The 23337-nt window shown below is 42.1% G+C and overlaps 1 protein-coding gene across 7 annotated transcripts in view; it reads left to right on the top strand.

The window, feature by feature from the left end:
- The window catches only part of PHACTR1 (phosphatase and actin regulator 1), a 318012-nt gene that overhangs the window by 262335 nt on the left and 32340 nt on the right, over nt 1-23337 (top strand). For all 7 annotated transcript variants that reach the window (XM_074871786.1, XM_074871767.1, XM_074871795.1 and 4 more), the window contains 2 exons: nt 3417-3625; nt 5147-5303. In XM_074871786.1, coding sequence (XP_074727887.1) covers nt 3417-3625; nt 5147-5303 — 366 coding nt within the window. The remainder of the gene's footprint in view (nt 1-3416; nt 3626-5146; nt 5304-23337) is intronic.

The following is a 23337-nucleotide window of genomic DNA, read 5'->3' as shown; positions in this document are numbered from 1 at the left end:
ACAGCGTGTGAGACCAGTTCCTCTGGGACGCCCAGTTCAGCTTTAGACTGTAGATTTATGAAATTAAATGAATTAGGCATTCCTGCCAGTGTCTTGTAAATCTTATAAAACATATTTGAGTCAGAAAGCATTTATCCTCCATAAAACTTGTCAAGAGAATTGCTTTTTGTCTAAACCTTAGCGTTGCCTAAGGATGGAAACACTTAATATTTATATCCCTGCCTTCACTCTCTGTCTCTCACACATATGCCTCTATTGTAGAAATGTATATACAATGGTTTGAAGTTCTTTTGGATTTTTGTTTTAACTGCTAAGTACAGAAGAGTGTACTGTGGATCTGAAAACATGCTGATAAAAATGTAACTCTTTATTCCAAAATCAAAGAACCTGGGATGACAGATGAGAAACGTGTGGTTTTTTCCCCACTAGATTTTACAGAAAGGATTTCACTTTTTTCTTTTTCAATTTTGTCTGTACCATGAGTCACTCATATGCTTAAATTCTGATTTTTCATTAAAATATTTTCTCACTAGAAACATTGTAAGCTATAGTGGTGGTGTAACTTTTTGCTGTTTTGATCACGTAAAGGTGATGCAACAGTAATTGCAAGTGCTTGTACTAGTCAGCTATGAATTATTCAAATCTATGTGTTAAGATACATTTATCTTCTTAAAACAAGTACTTGCTTAGCTGTAGCTTCATTTTCTAATTTTGTTACAAAACACATGGCTGGTTTAAAATGTTTGAAACAATAGTGTGCTTTTTGGTAGATAATGCTAAAAAAATTTTCTGATGTTTTTGCTAATGACCTGGAGGAATTTATACACAGTGGAAATATCCAATGACCTTGATTTGTCTTTCTTAAGTATACTGCAGTACTGCATGTATTTTATAAGTGCTTTGCTTAGACAGCTGACTTAGTCAAAATGCTGTGGAAAAGGCTGATTTTAATCAAGAAGAGCACAAAACACCAGGAAAAATGAGGGGCTCAAAATAGAAAGTAGTATTATCAAGAAAGTGGATGATTCAGAAAAATTACAATGAGATGAGAAGCTGCCTGTTTCTAGATCACTAGTTCAAATAAAGATCCTCTGTGGTAATTTGTAAGTCTTGTTGCCATCCAATACCTGCTTGGTAACCAAAATTGGTGAATCACTTTGATATCTGCTACCCTGTGTGCACACCCATAAGGATGCATCTGTAACCTACATACATCCTTCACAGAACAGGGAAGCACCAAATGGTCCTGGATGCTGAACTACTTTTTGCTCCTTTCATTTGTACTTCCAGAATGGACTTACTCTCTATGTATGTATTGTTTTAAAATTAACTGAATGAGCCAGTGGTTGTGTTCACCACTGGGAGTTTTTTGTTTCTTTTAGCAATATTAACAGAATTTCACAACATTTTAGTTTCCCTTGGAAATTTAATTCCAGGCTTTTGAATTTCCTACCTTTCCTCTTAAAAAGAGTTACACAAAAAAATAGGTTACAGAGAAAACAGATTTAAAAAATGAAGTTCATAAAACTAAAATTATTAAAGCATATCAATAATTAAAAGGTAGTTGAAAGTTTTTAAAGACTGTTGTGCATTTATGTGTCATCAGGTGATGAATTTTAAAACCACTTCTGGGATAAAATTTTTTGGGTCAAACTCATTGAAGTCTAATACAAAAATTCACAAGCCATTTCTTTATGAATCTCTCTTACTTTGTGGTGCAAAACATGGGCTATCACTAAGAAAATGGAGTTCCTCTTCAAGGCATCCAGTAAAGCAATGCATCTCGTTGGTTAGTCTGCAATAGTAAAAGTTGCAATTGACAAAATTTTTTGAAGCTTTGAAGCAGAAGATGATAATAACAGCATGGTATGGTTTGTTCTCAGGATCTGAAGCCTTTTCTTCTCCTTAATCCCTAAGCACATTGTGGACTAGCATTATATACCCAGAAGTACACTTTTAAAAGTCTTTCTGGGATGTTATCTGACAGCCATGTAAAAGTCCATGTTAACTTTAGAGTCGGAAGAAAGAGAAGTGTTTCAAGTTGACTCAGTTGAAGATCATTTAAAGAGAAGGATACAACATTTTTTTCAAGATGCAGAATGCCTCTGGTATTCTGAGCAGACTGAAATATTCAAGGGAACTGAGACTACTCAGCACTCGGTAAGGTCAGACCCAAATTTGTATGCCTCAAGTGCAACTTGGCCAGCACATTTGGTTTCACAGCTATGTTGTTCTCAAATGGGAGTTTGAAGAGGGTGTCCAATAGGTAAATGTTCCCCATCTTTCATATAACTGTTGCCTCAGCTGGGACTTAAGAGAGAGGGCAGTTTCTGCTGACTCACAAATAAACCTGAGCAGCTGTCATTTTTGCCCACCAGTCTCTCATTCTCACTTCACATTGGAAGAGCAACATAAGCTATTAGATAAAAATGGGTTAGTAAACCTGGTTCTGTTCCTGACTTTTCCTTTCACCTCTTGTTTGACTTTGATCTTCACGTCCTCATGTTCCTGTTTCCCTGCTTGTATTGATATGTTCCTCAGTAAAGGGCTTTGAAATCAACCCATAAACAGAGCTAGATGGTAGCAGTACTGACCACAGGTCTTAACCGAGTAAGCTGCAGGAAATGATCAATCACACTTTCATGTGACAAAAGAAATATGATGTTAGCTCCAATTCAGATTGATCTCCAGCACCTGACTGGAGTGAGGAGCCAGGGCAGGAGAAGGGATATCATCACTGCAGCCCCCACAACATATAACTGTGCCATTGGCAAACAAACCTCCCAGGTTTTAGCTCTCTCCCTTGTTACTCTCACCAGCTCCCAAAGTCTCTTTTCTCCAAGCCCGGTTTCACATGTGGTCCCCTGCACTTCAGAGAGTTGTGCCCTTGCCTTCCCCTCAAGTCAGTCAACATCATCTTGCCCAAGGAGTGCAAGTCATGGTTTCCCTCTGCCTTTCAACAATCCTCCTCCACAATCTATACCTTTCCTTCCTTCCACTGTTACTCCATCTTTTGCATTCAGGTGAGACATTTTCTCCTTACTGCCTGCACACCAGTGGAGAGGTCACACAGCCACGAGACTGAAGACATGCTTATCACTCTTGAGTAGCTGGTGCAATTCTCACTAAGCCTTGAGTCTCTATTTGCCACAGATCTTTAGTTCTCAGTCCTGGCTGCCAGTATTTCTGCCTGCGTGCTCTCCTACCTCTCCCTAACAAGTGTTGTACCTTATATCTAATGTGTACTCAGTTTAAACCCATTAGGTGTCTTGCCAGTCATGAAGATCTTTCTGTCCTCCTTTCTTCTCAAAAAGGGATGAAAAGCCACTGCTTTCCTAAATACGGTGAGAGAAGCAACTCAGACTTCCACTGAGCTGTTTCCTTGAGTTTAATTGTTTGGTTTTCTTTCCCAACAGCTCTGGTTTACACACAGGTGACAGTGTTACAAAAACAGGACCTGGGGGCCTCCCAGACATGAGACAAGTGCCAACTGTTGTGATCGAATGTGATGACAATAAAGAAAATGTGCCTCATGAAACCGACTATGAAGATTCTTCCTGCCTCTACACAAGACAGGAAGAGGAGGAAGAGGAAGATGAAGATGAGGATAATTCATTATTTACAAGTAAGATTAATTTCATTTTTCCTTCTCATTTATTTAGTTTTTACTCTGAATTCTCAGTACACAAGGGAAACACAAGGCCTATGAATTTTCTTTCTTGACTGTGGCTTTTGCATCTCTCAGGGCTTGACTACATGGGGATGCTTGGTAAATTAATCCAAAATTGCAAGTAGCATGAATTTATAGTGATATCCCTAATACACATGAATCCCTGTCTGGGTAGCTCTCAGTCAGAATTCAGATGACTGGTTTTGGCTTATATTAGTTCACTTCCAAATTGACTTTTGGATTCACTTTCCCAAGTGTCCATGATGTAGAGAAGCCCTGCCTTCGTCTTAAGTCAAGATCAGCTCAATAGTTACTTCAGGAGGATGAAATAAGTGCCACCAATAGAGAATCAGAGCTTTTATATAAGTATTAAATCATGTCAGAATTGTAAGTCTGCCCATACTTTGAAAGGGGTCAGATTGGGCTCAGATAAGAAGAGAAGAGGTTAATTGGTAGCTATATTGCAATTACAGTCTGAAGAGGGACCTGTGACCCCTTCCTGACCTCTCTGAGAAAATCCATCTCCTGCCTCAGTGTGGCATCATAGGACTCTCCCATGAAGATAGGATGCAGTACTTTGCATATGACAACTGCTTGTCATCCTGCAGGTTGAGCTGAAGTTTCAGGCCCTTGAATTTCTTTTCTTCTGAAGCTGGGAGCAGTGCAATCAAACAACACCCTTTTTAAAACACACACCAAGAAGATTCTAAAACAGGCATATTTAATCTCCTCAGAATCCTCCCTTACCCTGCAAGTGAAATTAAGTAGTCTTTGCTCTTAAACTAAGAAACAGAGCATAACTGCACTGTCTTGCACTCTCCTGCCAAAGCCCAAAACCTTTCATGGGTTTGTGTCTCTCTGTCTGCTTGTGTCTGTCTTCCCTGCTCAAACTGTTTTGGATGCAAGCATAGGAAAGCAAGTTTGAGCTGTGAAAGGCCACTGGTTTTCACAGTGTCTTTGCCACTGTCACTGCCTGAGAAGCAGCCTCAGTTAATGTACACAGTGATCTGTGCTGCTTCTGGTTGACTTTTGATTCCTTCTAGTGCTATCTTGGATGTCTTGGTATTACATTGCAAGAGAGAGAGATACCTCTCTCTTTCCACATAATGTAGCTCTGCTGCCTGCCCAGATTCTGAGGTTGAATTATTCATTCCATTATGTGGTTAAGAAACGCAGTGCTAGAGAAAGCTACAGATGCTACTAGCAATTCTGAAACAAGCCCTTCTTCTCTGCTCCCCTCTATGGAGCAATATTTTAATTTCTTTTTCCTGTATACCTACCAAATTCACTTTTCCTTATTATGATATGAATTGAGATTAATTGAGCATGTGAAGTTAATTGATGCCCTTTTCCCACAGTCCATACCAATGTAAATGAGAGCCTAGTATCCTTCCTTGGCTAGTACTTCTTTGCCTGCTGTATGCTGTAATGAAATGATGACACCTCCTTTGGCAGAGCCTCTCCTCTCTCCCACAGGCTCCCTGGCAATGAAAGTCTGCAGGAAGGACTCTTTAGCAATCAAACTAAGCAACAGGCCTTCTAAGCGAGAGCTGGAGGAAAAGAACATCCTCCCCATGCAGACTGATGAAGAGAGGCTTGAACTTAGGCAGCAGATTGGGACAAAGTTAACAAGGTAGGAGACGAACATTTTTCTGACTCTTGCTTTTGGAAATACGTGGTGGGATGCAGTTTTCATCCTTAGTCAGTACACATTTGAGATCTGTTCACAATGTTCAAGAGGAAAAGCCATGGGGGGAAAAAAATACTCTAGATGTTATTTCTGCTCCAATATAACTTCCCATACAACACCCCATTTCATTTTCCTGGTATATCGTATGGGATCTTTGGTTGTGTTAAGTATCAGCATGAACTGTGTGGATTTGATTGCTTTTGGCACACCATTGGGAAATGTTCAGCTTTGGTAACGTTTTGGACTGTAGGTGCAGGTGCCATTTGATAGGCTGTTAGTTTGGCCAAAGGACAGAGGTATAACTCTATTCTGACTGCATCTCCTATGAGTAGCTGAGTCTTTTCCTGATCCAAAATGTTTACATCTTTCAGTACCTCCTTTTCTTGGGTCAGGTTGGACAGATTTACCCTGTCTAGACTCTTTCTTCTTCATTACTCACCAGCTGTTCTGGTTTTCTGTATTTCATGGGGTGTAGAGAGGTGGCCGTTAATGTGGAAGATATTTGTCAAGAATTAGTAAACTGAGGTCAGTAGAAATGTCTAAGAACCTCCTAAGCTCCAGCCATGATTTCTGTAATCAATTTAATACTGTTATCAACTTGGTGGTATGCAAAGCTGGTGAATGCTGTTAGTTGCCTTCCAGCCTGACTCTGAGAAAATCACAGGGAGAAGACCAGCCAGTTGTGGTTTTTCTTTTTTATATTTCTTTTTTTTTTTGGAGGGGTGGAGGGGGATAGGAGGGGAACACTGCTACAGGAAGAATAGGAGCTCCTGCTAAATACCTCTTTCAGCATTTTATCTGCTTTGTTTTTCATGGCCTCATTTATTGCCTCTTTGGAATAAACTAACCACATCTTTCCAGTCTGTCTTTGAAAGTCTTTGTGCTGGATCATGCTTAGCCTACTTCAAGACCTGTCTAATTCTTCAGTATTCTTGTTGAAGGGCCTCAGCAGTGATCCCCAAAGCATGCAAGATGGCACTGCGCTGTTGCTGGTACTGTGATTTTTCAGTCCAGTCTTTATTCAGCCTAATACCTTGTTAGACTGCAGCTGCACATGGAGCTCTGGGTCCCAAAGAACATCACATGATAACAAGGTTCCAATGCTTAGATTATTAATTTTGAACCCTTCTGAAGCATGTGAAGAGTTGAAATTTTTGTCTCTTAGTGTATCTTACTGTGCACTGCTTGACCTTGCAATGACATTGAACAGCATTTCCACTGTGTTGCCTATTTGGCTAAATTACTTAGGTCTCTCAAAAGTTTTACAGCTCTGTCTGATGAAGGTAAATAGTGTCATTTGCAGACATTGACTCTGCACAGCTCACTGTGCCCCAGGTGGTTTTTATTATAAATGTTTTATATCTCACGTCTCCAAAACCTGCTTTTTCCCCATTAAAGAATGTTTCTTCAGCATATCTCTTTTTAACAAGGGAAACTAATTTTGGCAATACCCAGAACCCTTCCTGTGTAAGCCCCATATTCTCACAATGTCATTGTTTTGTTTCCCCAATTGCATCTGCTCTTTCAGTCTGAGGTATAATGCTTGATCTTGTCTTCTAATATATCTGGGACTTAGGGGCAGTCACAAATAGTTCAAATAATTAAAACTGTGTATATACAAGCTCAAAAAATAGCTGAGCCACTGCTGTTTCATTCCCGTTTTCTACCAGTGTAACATCACTGAAATTGGTAAAATTTCACAAGCTTTGTCTGGAATAATATAGTTGCCAGTATGACCTTTTAATTAATAGTATTTGCAACTTAGTATCTCATCCTTTTGCATAGTTAAAAACAATCAAGAAATATGAGGAGAAAACAACTTTCCTCATCTCTGATATGAAAAAAGCCAGACAATTCAGCAGCAGAAAGGAAGGTACCTGTCTTACCAGTGCTTTGTATCTAAATGTGATGTATCCATGTGCACAGACTGATGAATATTAGATTGAAATAGAGAGAATATTTCAATTTGGACAGTATTTCTTTACTGTCCAGGCTTCATTACTGAATCCATCCTTTGCCATTGCTCAGTAATTGTCACACAGTGATGCAAATGCCAAGCAAAATTAAAGTAGTGAAGCATTTATAGTCCTTAGAGAAGATGCTACATCAGACTATAATTGCAGCTGGTAATTTTGGATTTCAGAGCGATTTGTACTGTTCCACCAATGGTCCCCTATGGTTTAAAATAGCCAGCCAATGAAATCACGTATACTACTTACAGAAGTGAAAAATGCAGAATAAAAACTTCAACAAATAGATATTGTCTGTGATGGATCAATTAATTTTCACCAAGAGGCCAATGAGGATACTTCGGTATTTATGCATAATTCTCATGGTATTTAGTTTGGAAGAGCTCATTGGCTGCCACGTTTGGCAGATCAGAATTTAGTACTATAAAGAGAACGTCTTTTTAAAGACGCTTATAGCCAGGCATATTGAGAGATTGACCACTGACATATTGTGTGAGAGAAAAATCATCCCAGGTGTAGTTATTCCAGCCTTATTAGAGTTGCACCAGAAATCAACTTGGCTCAGAACTGTTTGTTCAAACCCTGTATAAATGTAGCTTGGGGCCTCTGAACCTCCAGTTAGACCCAGAAGATTGTTACAACTTTATTACTGCATCAGCCAGCTGGTAGAGAGACTCCAGAGCAGACTTCACCATGTCACCTGTTTCCCATGCTGGGAGAATAGTGCCTCAACTTACACCAGACCAGTTGTAAGGGTGAGGCTGCAGAGACTCTATTTGACAGCAGGATCTGGCCCACTATCCGCCTGAATATTAGCTCAGCCATTAGACAAATTAACACCTTGTGCCTATCATAGAAACCCGTCACAGGAATGTAGTACTTTGCTGGTGCGTGTCCTGTATCATGGCTCAGCACATGTAGATACAAGCAAAAACGGAGCTTTTTGTCCGAGATGGCAAAATATGTCCTAGCAAAGGCAGGAGACCCCACATCACATGAATTCCAGCCACATGAATAGGCCACTGCACCATAGACTACTTCTGGGCAGGCTTTACACAGCAATTACAGTAATTAGGAGACCTCCTCCTCTAACCAAACCAGAATGGACTACTCCAAAATGTGATACCTACTATAAAGCAAGGAGCAGAAATAGTGAATTAAGATGCAGAACTTCCAGCTCATAACCACATGTGACTTGGGGATAGGAAATGGATGCTGGAGGCCGTGTTCTTGACTCTAAAAACCCTTACAACTCCATTAACTTCTACTCTGAAATGCAGACCTTCTGTGCTAAGTAAATCTTTAAGTGGATATGGTTTTCTTTTTTTTTTTTTTCTGCCTGCTCAGCTTCTCCCAAAGTCCTCCTCCACTTTATCCCTCTGGTGCCTGCACAGCTTCACAGCTGCTCAAGAAGTGCATATAAGTGACCGTAAGACAGAAAGGAGAAAACAGGAGGAAAAACACAACTGTGAAAGTTAACAGGCAGAGGGAAAAGACGGACTTCTGCCTTCTGTCTGTCTCTCTGGCTATGTTGGACCTGCTGGGAATCACTGGTCCCCTGGTTTTCAGGTTAGAGCAGGGGGCAAGAGGACCTGGATTTAGTTTTCAGTGGCTATCAGGGTGAGAGGAGTGGGGCATATCTGGGCTATGACTGTGAAGCAAGGAATCAGACAGGCTCTGGATCTGAACTTTGAGATTCTCTCAGGGGCACTGATAAAGGCATGGCCTGTCAGGAGGGCCAGCACTGATGGGTGATGCACAGCACCCTGGTACTGAAATGTGTGCTTCAGTGTCAGTCCTTGCACTTCTGTTTCACCAAGGAGTCATAATGGTGGTCATAAGAGACCACACAGACTTCCTCAATCAACATATTTAGTAAGCACAAGAGCCCTTTAGAGAAAATGTATCTATATATTTCTGTATAGCTATACACTACACCAGACTTTGCTGAGGACTTTGCAATTCCTTGAACTAGGAAGACCTGGTTTCTTTGTGTGTCTTTCACAAAGGCTCTCCCATACCTTGAGACAGCGTGTGTCTTTAGACTATGGCTAATCTGCCACACATCGTACAACACAGGCTTTCTAAAGCACTCAGATCTTTTCTGAGTCTCTTAACCCTCCAACTCTAGTGAAGGTGCTCATTAGCAATCAGATACAGGAATATTAAAGCTGAGATTTTGATCCACTGCTTTTCAAGAATGTGTGGCAGTGTCCGTATCTGTTTTCCGTGAATTACTTCAATCCTGAATTTTCCCACCTTCTGGAATAGGATGATCTAATCATACAAAAAAATCTGGTAATCTACTATTATTATCATCTCGTTGCTAATAATTAGTGTTAAGGGAATTTCTTGATATTCACAGTATTATTAGTGGTCAGCATCATGTCTGTCTCGTCAGCATACTCCTACCCACATCAGGTCAGAGGGCAGGCTGGCTGCAGGTCACAGGGCAGAGGAGGTGCATAAAGGCTGTCCACAGGCGAGCAGTGCATGTCAGGAGATTGCTGCCCATCACTGGCAGGGGCCACAGGCAACGCAATAAGATTTTGTGGCTCACTAAGATTTTGTGCTGTGCTGCTGCCAAAAACTGTCAGTTGTAGGAGTCAAGTTTAACCTAAGACCATGCCCGGTGTGAAAGCAAAGAGAGGTGAGCTGAGCAAGCAGCCATCTGCACATTAACTAAATAATTAAATAGAAAATAATTACATTAGAAACAAATAAAGAAGGTAACTTCTTGCGATGTCCACACATCACATCTCTTGTGACTTTGAGTGATGGACATCCCATTGCTTGACTGAATCCTCTGAGTGTGTCACTGGCTTTAAAGCAGTGAATCAATGGGAAGCTCCTCTGTCAGATATACAGTAGTGCTCTGTGTTGTTCTTTGCATAGCCCTAGATTTATTCGCTGCAATACCTTATGGGGTGCTGTCCTTACACCAACAAGTGGAAGATCTTGATCTGAAGCAATATAAATAACATATTGCAAGTATCCCAAGGCAAAGGATAGGAAGTATGAAAACAGATCAGAGAGACGTTCTCTGTGTGCACATGGCTGTAAATATGTATGCTTGAGATATGGACATGCACACCTGCTAGATGTGTTTATAGTCCCATTGATGCTTTGGAAATAGTACCGAGATGTTTGTGACATTGAGAAATGTAGCATGAAAAGTCATAAATCTTCATTATGGAGCAGCAGGTTTGACAGATGATGGTCACCTACTACCTTGATCAGAAAGGTAACCTACTCTATGCATTCCCTGATCAATACTACATCTTCCTCAGCTCTACTGAAAAATACTGCCTAGGAACAGAAATCCTGTGATGAAATGAACTTGGTGAATTCCCACAAGTGTGAAAAATTGCCATTGATTTTTAAAATGTCATGAGGCTGCTGTGAGGTTTTTGGACTTGTTCACATCAAGTGCTGGTTGTCCATGTGTCCCTCTGCATGAGGGGGAGTACTCAGGAGAAAGAGCAATAGAGTATGTTTGTAAACAGAAGGAGAGACGTGAACCAGAAAGCAGAGTAGAAAAAATGGACAATTTGGGAAAAGGATTGCATCTTTGTCCTCCCTGTGAAGGTGACAGAGATATTACCAGTGCTGAGGAAGGGTCGGTCTGCAAGGCTTGCACAGTCATTAAAATGCCCATCAGTTCCTTCAGAGGCCTGAGGGGACTGAATAGTCCAAAGTGATTGTTTACATTTACTAAAAAATTAGGCTGTGAGGTGATTCAGCTTTTTGAAACTGTTAATTATTTAAAACAGCATTGCAGTCCTGTTAAGGGGAGGGTTTACTCAGCCAAAGGATGGCAGCAAGATGGCCCCCATTGAGCACGGCTGAATCTCCTCATGGCTGTTCCCCATCCGGAACTGTGGAGAGCGTTTTATGCCCTCCCCATCTCCGAGTCATTTAGGGATAAAAAGAATGGGCAGACAGCAGGATTAGGCTTTATTCACAGACCTCATTTTGTTGGGTAATGTGAAATAATTTCTTCCTAATTACCTCTGACGTCTGCAATTCTCACACTTATTGTTAGCTTCCACTAATGAGAGAAAAGCAAGTGCCTAAAGCAAGAGCTCATCCCCAACGCAGCGCCCAGGCGTGCATGTGGAGCTTGCCTCTTAGCATGTCGGGTGCTGGGGATAAATCACACGGAAAATGGGATTGTGGTAAACAAGCTCATCTAAATCCTGGATTAGAGGGGACGATGTGACAGCACTAGATACATGAATGGGGGCAACCGAAAAAAGCCTCAAAGGGCTGAGCCTGGGTTTTAGCTGCGATGGTACCTAGGGTAAATGCCATTATTTTCCCTTTTTAGTTTAGTTTCGTGAGGAAGCTGTACATTTGTGAGAAACCACAAGGGAACTATCTAAATTGCCCTTAGTATCAGGAGAAGGGCAGCAAAAGCAGGTGATTATCCATGGCTGACAAGCTGAAACTGAGTTATCATTACACATCTGAACTCAACCACCAGGAATAAATACTCTGAGCAGTACTGATCTGGGTTCTCTGCAGGGATACGGGGGTACAGATGGGAGATGGAGTCTCAAGGCCCTTGTCAGCCCTCTTTTCTGTAGTTGATGTCCCAGTGAACGTTGTTGCACTGAAAGGAAAGGTGGCTTTGTGGTTACAATACTCTGGGAAGCCTGCATCTTACATGGGTTTTCTGACCTCAGGCAAGCCGCTGAAAGAAACTCATGCATACCTTAAATACATATATATGTGTATATATATATTTAAGGTATGTTGGGGTCTCAGTGTACATATGTGCCTCTGAACTTTGGAAAATTCCACTAGTTGACAAACACTCATTGACAGCAAATTTTGTGTGCTTTCAACAAACCACCCAGGTGTCAGGATCTCTTTAGACATCTAACTGTGTTTCAGGAGAATGAGGATCCTCATTTCTGAGCACAGTTTGGACTTGTCTCTTTATATTAGGAGTTTTCATAGCTAACATCATCATTCATCAGAGAAAAAGACAAGTCTAACATCACAAATAATGCTATTACTATTGTTTTGATATGAGTTTCAACAGTTAACAGCATGAATTTGCTTCATCTGAGTAATTTGCTCTGGCAAAAGGTCAACAGAGCAATCAAGGGAAAGGGGAGGTGGCAGTGGGTAATGTCACCGCAAAACACATCACCGCTGTGTGCTCCCCCATTTGTGGGATGAAAGTGCCCTTAACCTATGATCTGGATGGGCCCTGGCAGTGTGATGTCTCTGTTGCAGCTCCACCTCGGGAGGGGATGAACCCCTGCCGCCACCAGTTTCTCTCATCCGGGGCCAGCAGATGTTTTGCTATGTATGAAAGCAAAGCTTTGCAGAGTGCATATAGTCTGTCCTTGGGCAGATGTGTCTCCCCATGTTAGAAGATGAGGCTCCAAATGTGCAGAGACAATTTATTTATGTTACTGTAGCGGAGGAGGAATGTTGTGCTGGGGAGAATAATGCTCTTAATGGTAGGCAACGGACAGCAGGAAGCGGCATTTGAGGGCAAGGTTTTCCCAGAGGCATCCGTGTGGCCACTGATGAAGTGGAAAGTGTTTTCTCTGTGTCAAAAGTGCATTTCAATCAGAGACGTCACCAGCCCAGGAAGGTATTTGTTATTCCTGGGGTCTGTCACTGCTCCCATTGCCCACTCTCATGGAAGCAGTGCAAATCACTTGGCGCTGTCGTTGCAACATCTGTTTCTCCCATCCTTGTTCTGCAGATGCTGAGGCAGAACACATTATGGGGTTACAATTTCCCCTTCATGCTTCCAATCCTCTTCAACCCTCTGACACAGTCTGTATTTGAGGTCTAACTCAAGCTGTCAGCACAGCCGAGACAAATATATTTAGTCTACCTTGGTTTTCTTTGCAGTTTCAGTGGGGTGTGGTATCTTTCATTTTCTGCCTGGAATTGATTGCAGTGTTGCTTTTAGTTGTCAAACCACTGTCAGCTTTTACCTCAGAGGAAGCCACATTTCTCTGCTGGGCGAAATAATTCATGGTGATATAATGCAAGCTTGTGGCAGTGATGAAATAACGTATGTTGGTAATAGAAATAGTCTTTTATTTCTCCAGTAAACAAGAGGCCACATGGAGTCCACACAGTACTCTTTTGAGTAAAAGAATGACAAATATTAATAAATACACATGAAATAAACACAAGCAAGGAAGTACCTGAATCAAATTAATATATTCTGGCTTTAAAAGAAGAAAACAAAGGTGGTTGGTTTGTTTGTTTTCTTTTGCTGGTTAATGCTGACAAATTTAAGGCAGCTCCATTAAGAACTGGCTCGTAAATTTCCACCTTGAAAAAAGCTAACCATAAATCTTCATGTTTTGTGTCTGCTGATTGTGGGGAGTTAATCACAACAGTTGCTCAGTTTGGATGACCTTGTAATTTCCGTAAAGGGAACAAATCAGATGGCAGTACAAGTAGATAAAAGAAGTAGACTGGCAGGAATAAATTTCATTTTATAGGCTGATGATTGTAAAATAGAGAAATTGCTTTTCGAGCAAAATATTTAACCTCTCTCAAAAGTTACAGTTTGCATTTTTTTTCCCTTTCGGTGTATTATGGCCTATTTGGCAACACATCTGTAGGAGATTAACATAGGTAATCCTTGTAAAGATGTCAAACACATAAAACCAATTTTTTATCCTGACTCCAGTCAGCTTTTAGATATAGCTGTGCTCATATATGTACACTGTGACTATTACTGTGAGCACAAGCAGGACTACTAGAGAAGTAAATCTAACTTGTGTACATGGTCATCTATCTATGTCCAGAAACATAGGAGTTTCATATGCAGGTTATTGTATGTGAGTAAATAGAGGTGACTTTTTTGAAGAGTTGGCCTTGCAGGAAATGGGATTTATTGTTTTATATGTTTGGTTTGTATAGGATTTGTCTTTTGGACAAATGTACCAGGAAAGCAAATATACTTACCATTACACCTGATAGAATTATGTAAGGTTGGAATTTTGCTTGTTTTCCCTAAGACATAGTGTTAACATGAGGATCACTTAGAGATGAACAGGGACTTTTTTTGCATACATGCAGAAAAGTTACAACCGGTCTTTTAGAGACAAGCGTGAATGAAAATTATGCTCATATTTCAGTGCACTGGGATTCATAAGCACTGCACAGACCATATGTGGGGATTAAACTAAGTCCTTAGCCTCAGACCTGACCATGTAAAATTACTATTTATGTTAATAACATTAGTGAAGAGGAAGTGTTCTCATGTGGAATAGACCACATCAGTGTGTCTCTAAGTATGCAGCCTGTAATATTCATTGCCTGCCTTTCTGATGATAATTTTCAAACCAGCAAACTACAGGGAAAGCATGTTAGCACCAAGGTGAATGTAGTAACCTGGTTCTTCACTGACATCCCTGAATTCAGGAGGCAGCAACACTAACGGTTAATGAGGAATTAATAGAATAAGCATTCAATATATTGTATTTGCTAAATGAGCAAGCATCTATAATGTCAGGCTGGACTATTTATCCTGTAGAATATCTTGAGTTTTTCAGCATGCTGGAAGAGTCTTCACAATTTCCTTTGTTGCAGTAATCAAGACAGAAATGGTCTTCCCGCCTCCCTGCAATCAGCTGTCTTTGATTTAAAAGCTAGCCTTGCAAGCAGGAGACCCTGGTCTCAAACAGCAGGGGCTGCAAAGGCACCAGCCCACTCCAGTGGGGAACAGGAATGCTGCCTGGACCAGGGCTCCTTCGCAGGAGAAGTACATGCACGGGGACCTCAGTTACCTGGTGAGATGGTGGATGACAGCATTTGGGGGACCTCAGACACTTGCTGGGATGGCAGATGGCAGCTCAGTTGCACCCAGGCCCTGTGGGGGAGCACACAGGGGGATGTCAGCTGCAAGTAAATGCTAGCCTCAGGAGGCCTTCATAGAAGCTACAGGGAAAGGTTCCTGCCCATCCGCCATGAAGATGGCCATCGTGCCTTTTCATGGCCCCATCAGCTGTCCCACCTCCAGCTAAGCCTGTGAGCAGCATGAACAATGAGCTCCTTTGGCCTGTTTGGCTGCAGTGGGAAGTTGAACACCCAACCTGTGGTCCCTGGCTTTCCTAGAACGTTGCCCCAGTGCAAGGATTTCCCTGCTCCAATATCCAGGTTTCAGCTGTAAGAAAAAAGAGGGCAGGCAGCCCCTCTGACAGGAATAAGTTTGTTTGGAAGCAGGTTTACAGACACACTGCAGCTGCACATCAGGCTCAAAGTGGGGAGCATCTTCCCTGACAGGAGTTTGGTGCCTTCTTGAATCTCCTCGTCAGGGCATTCTCTCTCTGCTCCTTTCAGGAGAAGGAGTGGCTGATATCCCAGGGCCAGAACATCCCCACAGACTTCTTCTCTTTTCCCAGTTAAGAACTGACTGTAAATGTCTGGTGTCCTTCACCCTTGGGTTGGGCCAGAACCATTAACCCTTCCCTTGTTTTGACAGACATACATTCTGAGATAGAGAGACCTGGGCAGTTGCAGGGAATCGTAGAACTATGTGATACTCCACCATCCATTTCATCTTCCCCTCAGACTAGCAAAGAAAATCTAATACTCTACTGCAGTTAGAAGAGCTGCCAACATTTTGCACTGCACTGTTTAATTCCAGTGAGTTAAGCACTCCATCATGTTTTCTAATGTAACGTGACAGATGAAAAAAGGTTCTGCAGCAGTGAAAAGACAGGATTTTTTTCCTCTGAAACCCATCACATGTGATGCATTTTTGGGAGATACTTTTAATTTCCTTTGTCTTGACTAATTCTTCCCTTCAGAGTCTTTATTCTGTCTTGTTTCTCCTTGTATTTCAGTAGTGCTAGTAGCCCCCCTCCACCCCACCCTGGTTCAAGATACTGTAGATCACTTGGCCTCGGTCTGAAGGATTTTGGAGCAGAAATAAAATCAGTGACGGGGAAATGCAAGGCATCAGTGGAGGAATACTAAGCATCATAGTTCTTCAGCATCCTCCTTGGTTGTTGCACGCTTGACTGCCTCAGATTTGATTCTCCCACCTGCCCATCACTGTACCTTGCCTTTCAGTTCTGTGCACTTGTCGAGACATATCATGTTTTAACACAGCACATGTTAAAATCTTCAAAGCATGTTAAAATCTTCAATAGAGAACAATGCTGCCTCACTATTCAGCATAAAAGTATATCTGAAAGGATGAATTTGACTCAGCAGTATTAAAGATTTAGTGCCACTTTTATTTTCTTTAATGTTTCTTTGATCAAGAAATGCCCAAAGACTGGAAGGAAGCAAATGTCACTCCTGTATTCAGGAAGGAGGATGAATTACAGACTGGTCAGCCTCACCTTGATCACTGGGAAGGTGATGGAGCACCTAATCCTGGAAACCATATCCAGGCACATGAAGGACAAGAAAGTCATCAGGAGTAGTCAACATGAATTCACAAGGGGAAGTCATGCTTGATCAACATGATGAACTTCTACAATGACATATCTGGCCTGGTAAACGAGGTGGGAGCAGTAGATAGTGTCCATGTAGACACAGTAAGGCTTTCAACATTGTCTCCCATAGGATTCTCACAGTGAAGTTGTTGAAGTATGGGCTGGATGGACAGATGGATTGAAAACTGTCTGAATGGCCAGGCCCAGAGGCTGGTGATCAGTGGCACAAAATCTAGTTGTAGGCCAGTAGTTAGCAGTATACCCCAGGGGGTCAATACTGGGTCCAGTTCTCTTAATCATCATTCATTAGTGGTCTGGATAATGGCCAGAGTGTACCCTCAGCAAACTTGCTGATGATCCAAAACTGGGAAGAGTCACTGATGCACCAGAGAATTATGCTGCCATCCAAAGGGACCTTGACAAGCTGGAGGAATGGGCTGATAGGAACCTCATGAAGTTCAACAAAGGCAAGTGCCAAGTCCTGCACCTGGGAAGGAACAACCCCGTGCACCAGTATATGCTGGGGGCTGATCAGTTGGAGAGCAGCTTGACAGATAAGGATCAGGGGGTCCTGGTGGACACCGAGTTGAACATGAGCCAGGAACATGTCCTGGTGGGAAGAAGATGGCTAATGCTATCCTGGACTGCATTGGAAAAAGTATTGCTAGCAGTTCGAGGGAGGTGATCCTTCCCCTCTTCTCAGCACTGGTGAGGCCATACCTGGAGTGCAGTGTCTGGTTCTGGGTTCCTCCGTACCAGAGAGATAAGGACATATGGGAGAGAGTCCAGTGAAAGGCCACAAAGATGATGAAGGGATTGGAGCATCTCTCCTGTGAGAAAAGGCTGAGAGAGCTGGGACTGTTCAGCCTGGAGAAGAAAAGACTCAGGTGTGTCTTATCAATGTGTATAAATACCTGAAGGGAGGATGCAAAGAGGACGGAGCCAGGCTTTTCTCAGTGGTGTCCAGTGACAGGATCAGAGGCATCAGGCACGAACTGAAACACAGGAGGCTCCCTCTGAACACCGGGAAACATTTTTTTCACTGTAAGGGTGACCAAGCACTGGCACAGGTTGCCCAGGGAGGTTGTGGAGTCTCCCTCCTTGGAGATATTCAAAAGCTATTTGGACACAGTCCTGACTCTAGGTGTCCCTGCTTGAGCAGGGGGGTTGGACCAGATGACCTCCAGAGGTCACTGCCAACCTCCACCATTGTATGATAGCACAAGGCATCAAAAGAGCTGACAAAGTCCTTGTGTATTAGCAACATCTTTGCCTTTTGAAGTGCGTGACATTGTTGGCTGATTTTTTGTGTGCCTTTGGCACTGCAGAGTGGCCAAGTTCTGTCTCAGACTTTCCCAAGTCCTGACTCCCTTCACTCCCCCTCGTCTAAGGTTACTGTGAATGTGTCTCATGAAGCTATTCTGATGCAATGCTTGACAAATTTCTCCTGCTTTGGGTTATTGCACAATGGCTGTGCCGGCACAGACAATTTAACCAGGTCACAAGCTCTGACAGATGCTTGTCTGTGACAGACATGTAGACCGTAAAAGTCTCTAGCTCATTTCACTTCCAAGAGAGTATGGGGTTAACCCTTGAGACCAAGCTCCTCGTGCTCTGCTCCACAGAAAAAATGACCAGGACTCAGTTTCTAAACAAGAACATCTCACAGGCATGCTGTATTCACGTGGAAGTCGACTCCAGACACACAACTTCCCTCAACAAGCATTTCTCTCAGCCCTGCACCTCCACATCCCATCAGTCCACCTCTGCCATAGCAAAAAAACTCCGCAGTCCCAGTTTCACTTCCAAGACTTTTTCAAATTCCTTGTACCCTTGTGTAGCTCTGTTCTCCTTTTCTAGCTATCTGAAGCAGAACCTTAAGATCTGCCTTCAAAACTTTCTGTCTCTGGGTGGATCCAGAGACAACAAACAGCAATTTATTGTTCTTTCTCAATTCGGGGAATTGAGAGCTTGCTCCTCTCAGAAACATCCCAGACAGCCTGCAGTGGTGCTGTCTGGGATCTGTACAACAGTAATGATCTCCAGTAGTGCGGAGTACAGCAATGTTCTAATGGCTCTAGTAAGAAAATAGGATGGAAGTGTGTATTTGATGCACATTTTGCCAAAAACACTGCTCATTGGAGTTTGAAAAGCTGACAGAATGTAGTGGTTGTGAGACATGTTTTTTCCCCCTCTTCCTTAGCAGCTGGTGTTCATTAGCTGGGCTCAGCAGAGCACCACTGCTGTCACAGGAGCAAAGTTGTTATTAGCACTAAATAATCTCCAGTCATGAGAGTGGGCTTAACACTCCATAAACTATAAGGTACAGATGTAAATTCAGTATGCTTGTGAAGCAAAACACAAGTCCACATGGCTGTGGCCAATGGGGGCTGGAAGGAGGGGCTGAGAGATTGTATTCTTTTACTTCAGCTTAATGCGGATGCATGAGAAATTGCACATTTTAAACTAATAATGAATTTGAGCAGAACTGGGAAGCAGGCACTGTATCTGTTTGCCCAGGCCATCCTAGCCAGCATGTTTTAGTACCAATCTGTAGCCTCTCATAGCAGTAGGTGCAGCTTCCAGTTTTACAAACACTTTGTGCTGTTCAGAATACATGTTCAGAGGGGATTTTTGTCAGGGTGACTGTGCTGATTCCCTTTGCTACCTGTCTCCAGGCCCCCTCCCCTTGCCTTCACTGCAGCTGGATATGCAGAAAACAAGTGGATGCCACGAAATGACGGTACTGAAAGCCCAGGACAGAATATTTTAGTCCTGGTATCTGAGTGTGCCCTGCAGGGAAATCCAGGCTTCTCCTATGGCATGTCAGCAGCCATGAACAAGCATATTTTGCTCGGCTTGCATAAAAAATGTTTTAAATATTAACTCTCTTCAGCATCTCTGCCTGAATGACAGATACATAACTATTCAGACCAGTAAGGATCTCAAGAAACAATCACCAATTTAAGGCAGTCTTTCTTTAGAGGACAAACAGTTGCAAAAGTGTGAGGTTTAATGGCACCCTCATTTGAAATGTCACAGTGAAGACATCTACAACACTGTCCCAATGGGGTTTGACAAGTGAAGTGTCTGTAGTGTAAAGGAGAAATAACTCTACAGGTCAGCTGGGCAGGGAACAGGTTTCTCTCCCATTTTATATAAGGAAGATGTTGTTGGGCATTCCCTCCCCCTCCATGGTTCATCATCAGCTCTAATTAATGAAAAAACTAATTAAAAGAATACCAGTCTCCCCCGAGCAGCTAGGCTGTGGTAATGAAGCAGGTTTTTACATTGATAAAGTGTCAGGGGGAGCTGGGGAATGTGCAAGCAAATGTACAGGCAGCTGATATTAGTCAGAAAACTAAGAGTGGAGAAACTTCAGTAAGAGTTGAACTGAGCCCTCAAAACTTTGGGGAGAAAATGTAAGAAGCTGATGTCACACTATGCAGAAGACAAAGAGAAAGGCTGCAGCCTGTTCAGCGTAGCGCATAGGGTTTGAATGTCCCTCTGGAAGTGTTTTGTTTCATGGGGTTTTTTATTGTTTATTTTGAAGTTAAGAGTATTTGCCTGGAAATAGGATCTTTGTTACTTTGGAGATTATTGATTCCTGCTGCTAATTCCTTGTTTGATGTAATAAGCCTCTTTGTAACATTCCATTTGTTTTGCTGTGGAAATACTTACAAAGCAACAACAAAAAAAAAAGATTATCACTTCATGGTCCAAATTTAGCCTCCGGGTAATAATGTGCATCTCAGTAACTTTGAGAGAAGAAAATGCAGATGGGACATGAATTCTCCTGAGTAAAAAATATCTTGTCATGCTTTTAGGCCACTAAATTTAAACCCAAAGGTGATGATATAACTGAGCAAAGCACATCTACTATCTTGTCAAAGTAACAACCGTGCAGTTTCCTAAGGCATGGCATTTTTTTAATTTTAACCAGGTGAATAATTTCTTCTTTTTTTTTAAACTAGACATTCTTGTTATTTTCTGTCTGTGGTGCAGCATGTTTTCATTGATGTTCAGTGAGATGCTATGATTTTTAAAAATGTATTTCTGGACTTTGCTAATGCACAGAGGCAAACATAGGCTCTGGCACACCATATACACACCAACTGGAAGGGGACAGGTTGTATTCTTGGATGAGGGTGGGAATTTATACAGTGGGCAAATCTCTGGGTAGGGTGGTGAAACATTAAATTCTCTAGAAAGGTAGAATTGAATATGCAAACAGTGATACAGATACAAAAGAATCAACGTTGCAAAACATATGCAAAGACCCAGTCTGATCAGCAGGTACCACAGATGCAGATGTGACCATTAAATGGCTAGGAATGACCCAGACATCTGCACTGCTGCTGGCAATGCTTCAGTAACCTGCTTCAGTAGATTTGTGCCTGTAATTACCGTAGCAGTTACTTCAAGAAGAGTTGTGTCTACTGGAGTTGGCTGAATAAGGGATTTTTTGCATTTGGTACTCAAATGGAACAAAATAATTAGCAAGTGAGGTAGGGAAAACTGAATAAAAATAGCAAATTGAGACATGAATTTTTTATTACAAACTGAAAACTAGCACTTCAGGTCAGAATCAGATATTTTATCCAATGCATTTTTTAATGCTTTTTAATTATTTTTTTTTAAGAAAAGTATGTCTAGTGAACTATTTTCTCAGCTGAAACTACTCACTAAGTTTGACCTTACCTCACAGATAGTTTCTGACCTGCCGGAACTCAATTTTTCAGCAATTTTACTGTTTGTCACGAACATTTCACCCAGCCCTAATTCTTAATTTTCAAGTGAACATTCTAGGCCACAGCCCTTTGCAGTAAGTCACTCCTATTTATCACCTGCCTTTCATGCAATCTGGGGGTCTGAAATCCCTCTGGCATGAAATAGTTAATCACTCCAAAAGCTCTTAACTTTGTTCACTTCCAGGACTTTCCTACTTCAGTAACAAGACAGAGTGTGTGCACCATGCTGTTTCCTATGCATCTTTTCGCCTAGAAACTGAATTATCGTGGTTTTGAATTGCTAGCACTGCCAACTTCTGTTATAAAAGCGTTTATTTGGAATTCCTGTATTGTGGCTGTTCCGAGTCATTGAGTATTTTAGCTTATGATTCATTTCTCAGAAAGCGGATAAGTTGCTTTTTTTTGACATTACCAATGTAAAGTGCGTGTTTGGAGGTGAATTTGATTTCTGCGGTATTGTTAGTTTGCCTTCTTCACGCTGGCACTGGTAAAATGGTCTATAACAAACTAACATAGTCAGGGAATAATATATATAATTCTCCTCTCTCTGTTCTTTGGGTGGTCTGTAGCTGCTGCAGTAACAGGAGACTTTTTCAAGTTGGCCGTGTAGGTGTTGAGCTTGCCATCAGCAAGCTGGTGAAGCTCCCCACCCAAATTTCCTTTGTTAAAACAACAGCTTTTTGCATTTTGGATTGAGATTTGCCATGATGGTCACAGATTATTTGGACTGCCAACCAAAATTAGTTTGTTTGTTTACGTGTTTTAAATGTCCCTGGCTTGGTATTTTAGGATTACAGTTGTGTTAGTGCATATGTGAATAAGAAGATAGGGTGCTGTTGCTTTTTTAATTAGACAAATTGTATATTGACAGTGCTAGAGGTGCAAGATACCTGCTAATGCACAAGCTATGTACATGCAGTCACTTTGGTCCATATATAATCACCATGTCACTGTGTTCCACAGAGTCCGATCAGGTCTGATCTTAACGCTAGCTAAGTACAGGGAAGATGGTTCCTCCATTATGTGCTTCAGCCCTTAACCCTTTCTTGGAGTCAGCAGCTCCTTCTCAGCATAGGCAAAATTTAAGTTTTCTCAGAACAGGATCCTTAGAGGAGAGGGGGGCTGGGAAAGATCAGTGGGGTTTTAGAGGGTTGTCGGATGTTTGGGGAGTGGGGCTGTGCTCCCGTTGTCATCCTTCAGCCTCCCTCCATGGTTTCTTCCCTGGCCCCACAAATCACCTTGCCCACCTAAAGCGTTGCTTCCTCTCTCCATCCTGAGGCTGCCACAAATGCACAGGAGTAATTGCTTTATTCCTGTATCGAACCATGCGAGCTTCCCTGAGCAGCAGGAGCCGGGGCAGGGAGACATGCCAGGAGGGAATGGGGCTTTGCTATTCTGGCACTTGCTTGGAGATGGCTCTGCTTTTATGGTAAGAAGAAGCCATGTGCTGGAGACCAGAGAGATACCCCAAATTTGTTTAATCCAAGTTGCTAAAAACACCAGGGGATGGTGTCACAGCTTCAGCTTCAGTCACAGCTGGCTTGGTTGGGTGACAGAGAGCCGAAGGGATCTGAACCCCTGCCTCAAATCTGTTATTTGGCAGAATGGTCCACAGGATAGTTCAGGAAGCCCTTCAGCAGCAGAAGATTGGGGACAGCTTTGCAAGTATATTAATGGTGACCCGGTCTCTACAGATCTTCCAAATACAAGGTTACAACTCAAAACTGAATAAGTGCAGATGGCAGGAGGATCCTCCTAAGACTAGTGTTTGGAGGAGAAGAATGTTGTATTCAACCAGGACAAAAAGTAACTTTGAGGA

Source organism: Strix uralensis, chromosome 1, assembly GCF_047716275.1.
Source record: "Strix uralensis isolate ZFMK-TIS-50842 chromosome 1, bStrUra1, whole genome shotgun sequence".
NCBI classification, from domain to species: Eukaryota; Metazoa; Chordata; class Aves; order Strigiformes; family Strigidae; genus Strix; species Strix uralensis.
This window is presented reverse-complemented; position numbering and strand designations above follow the sequence as displayed.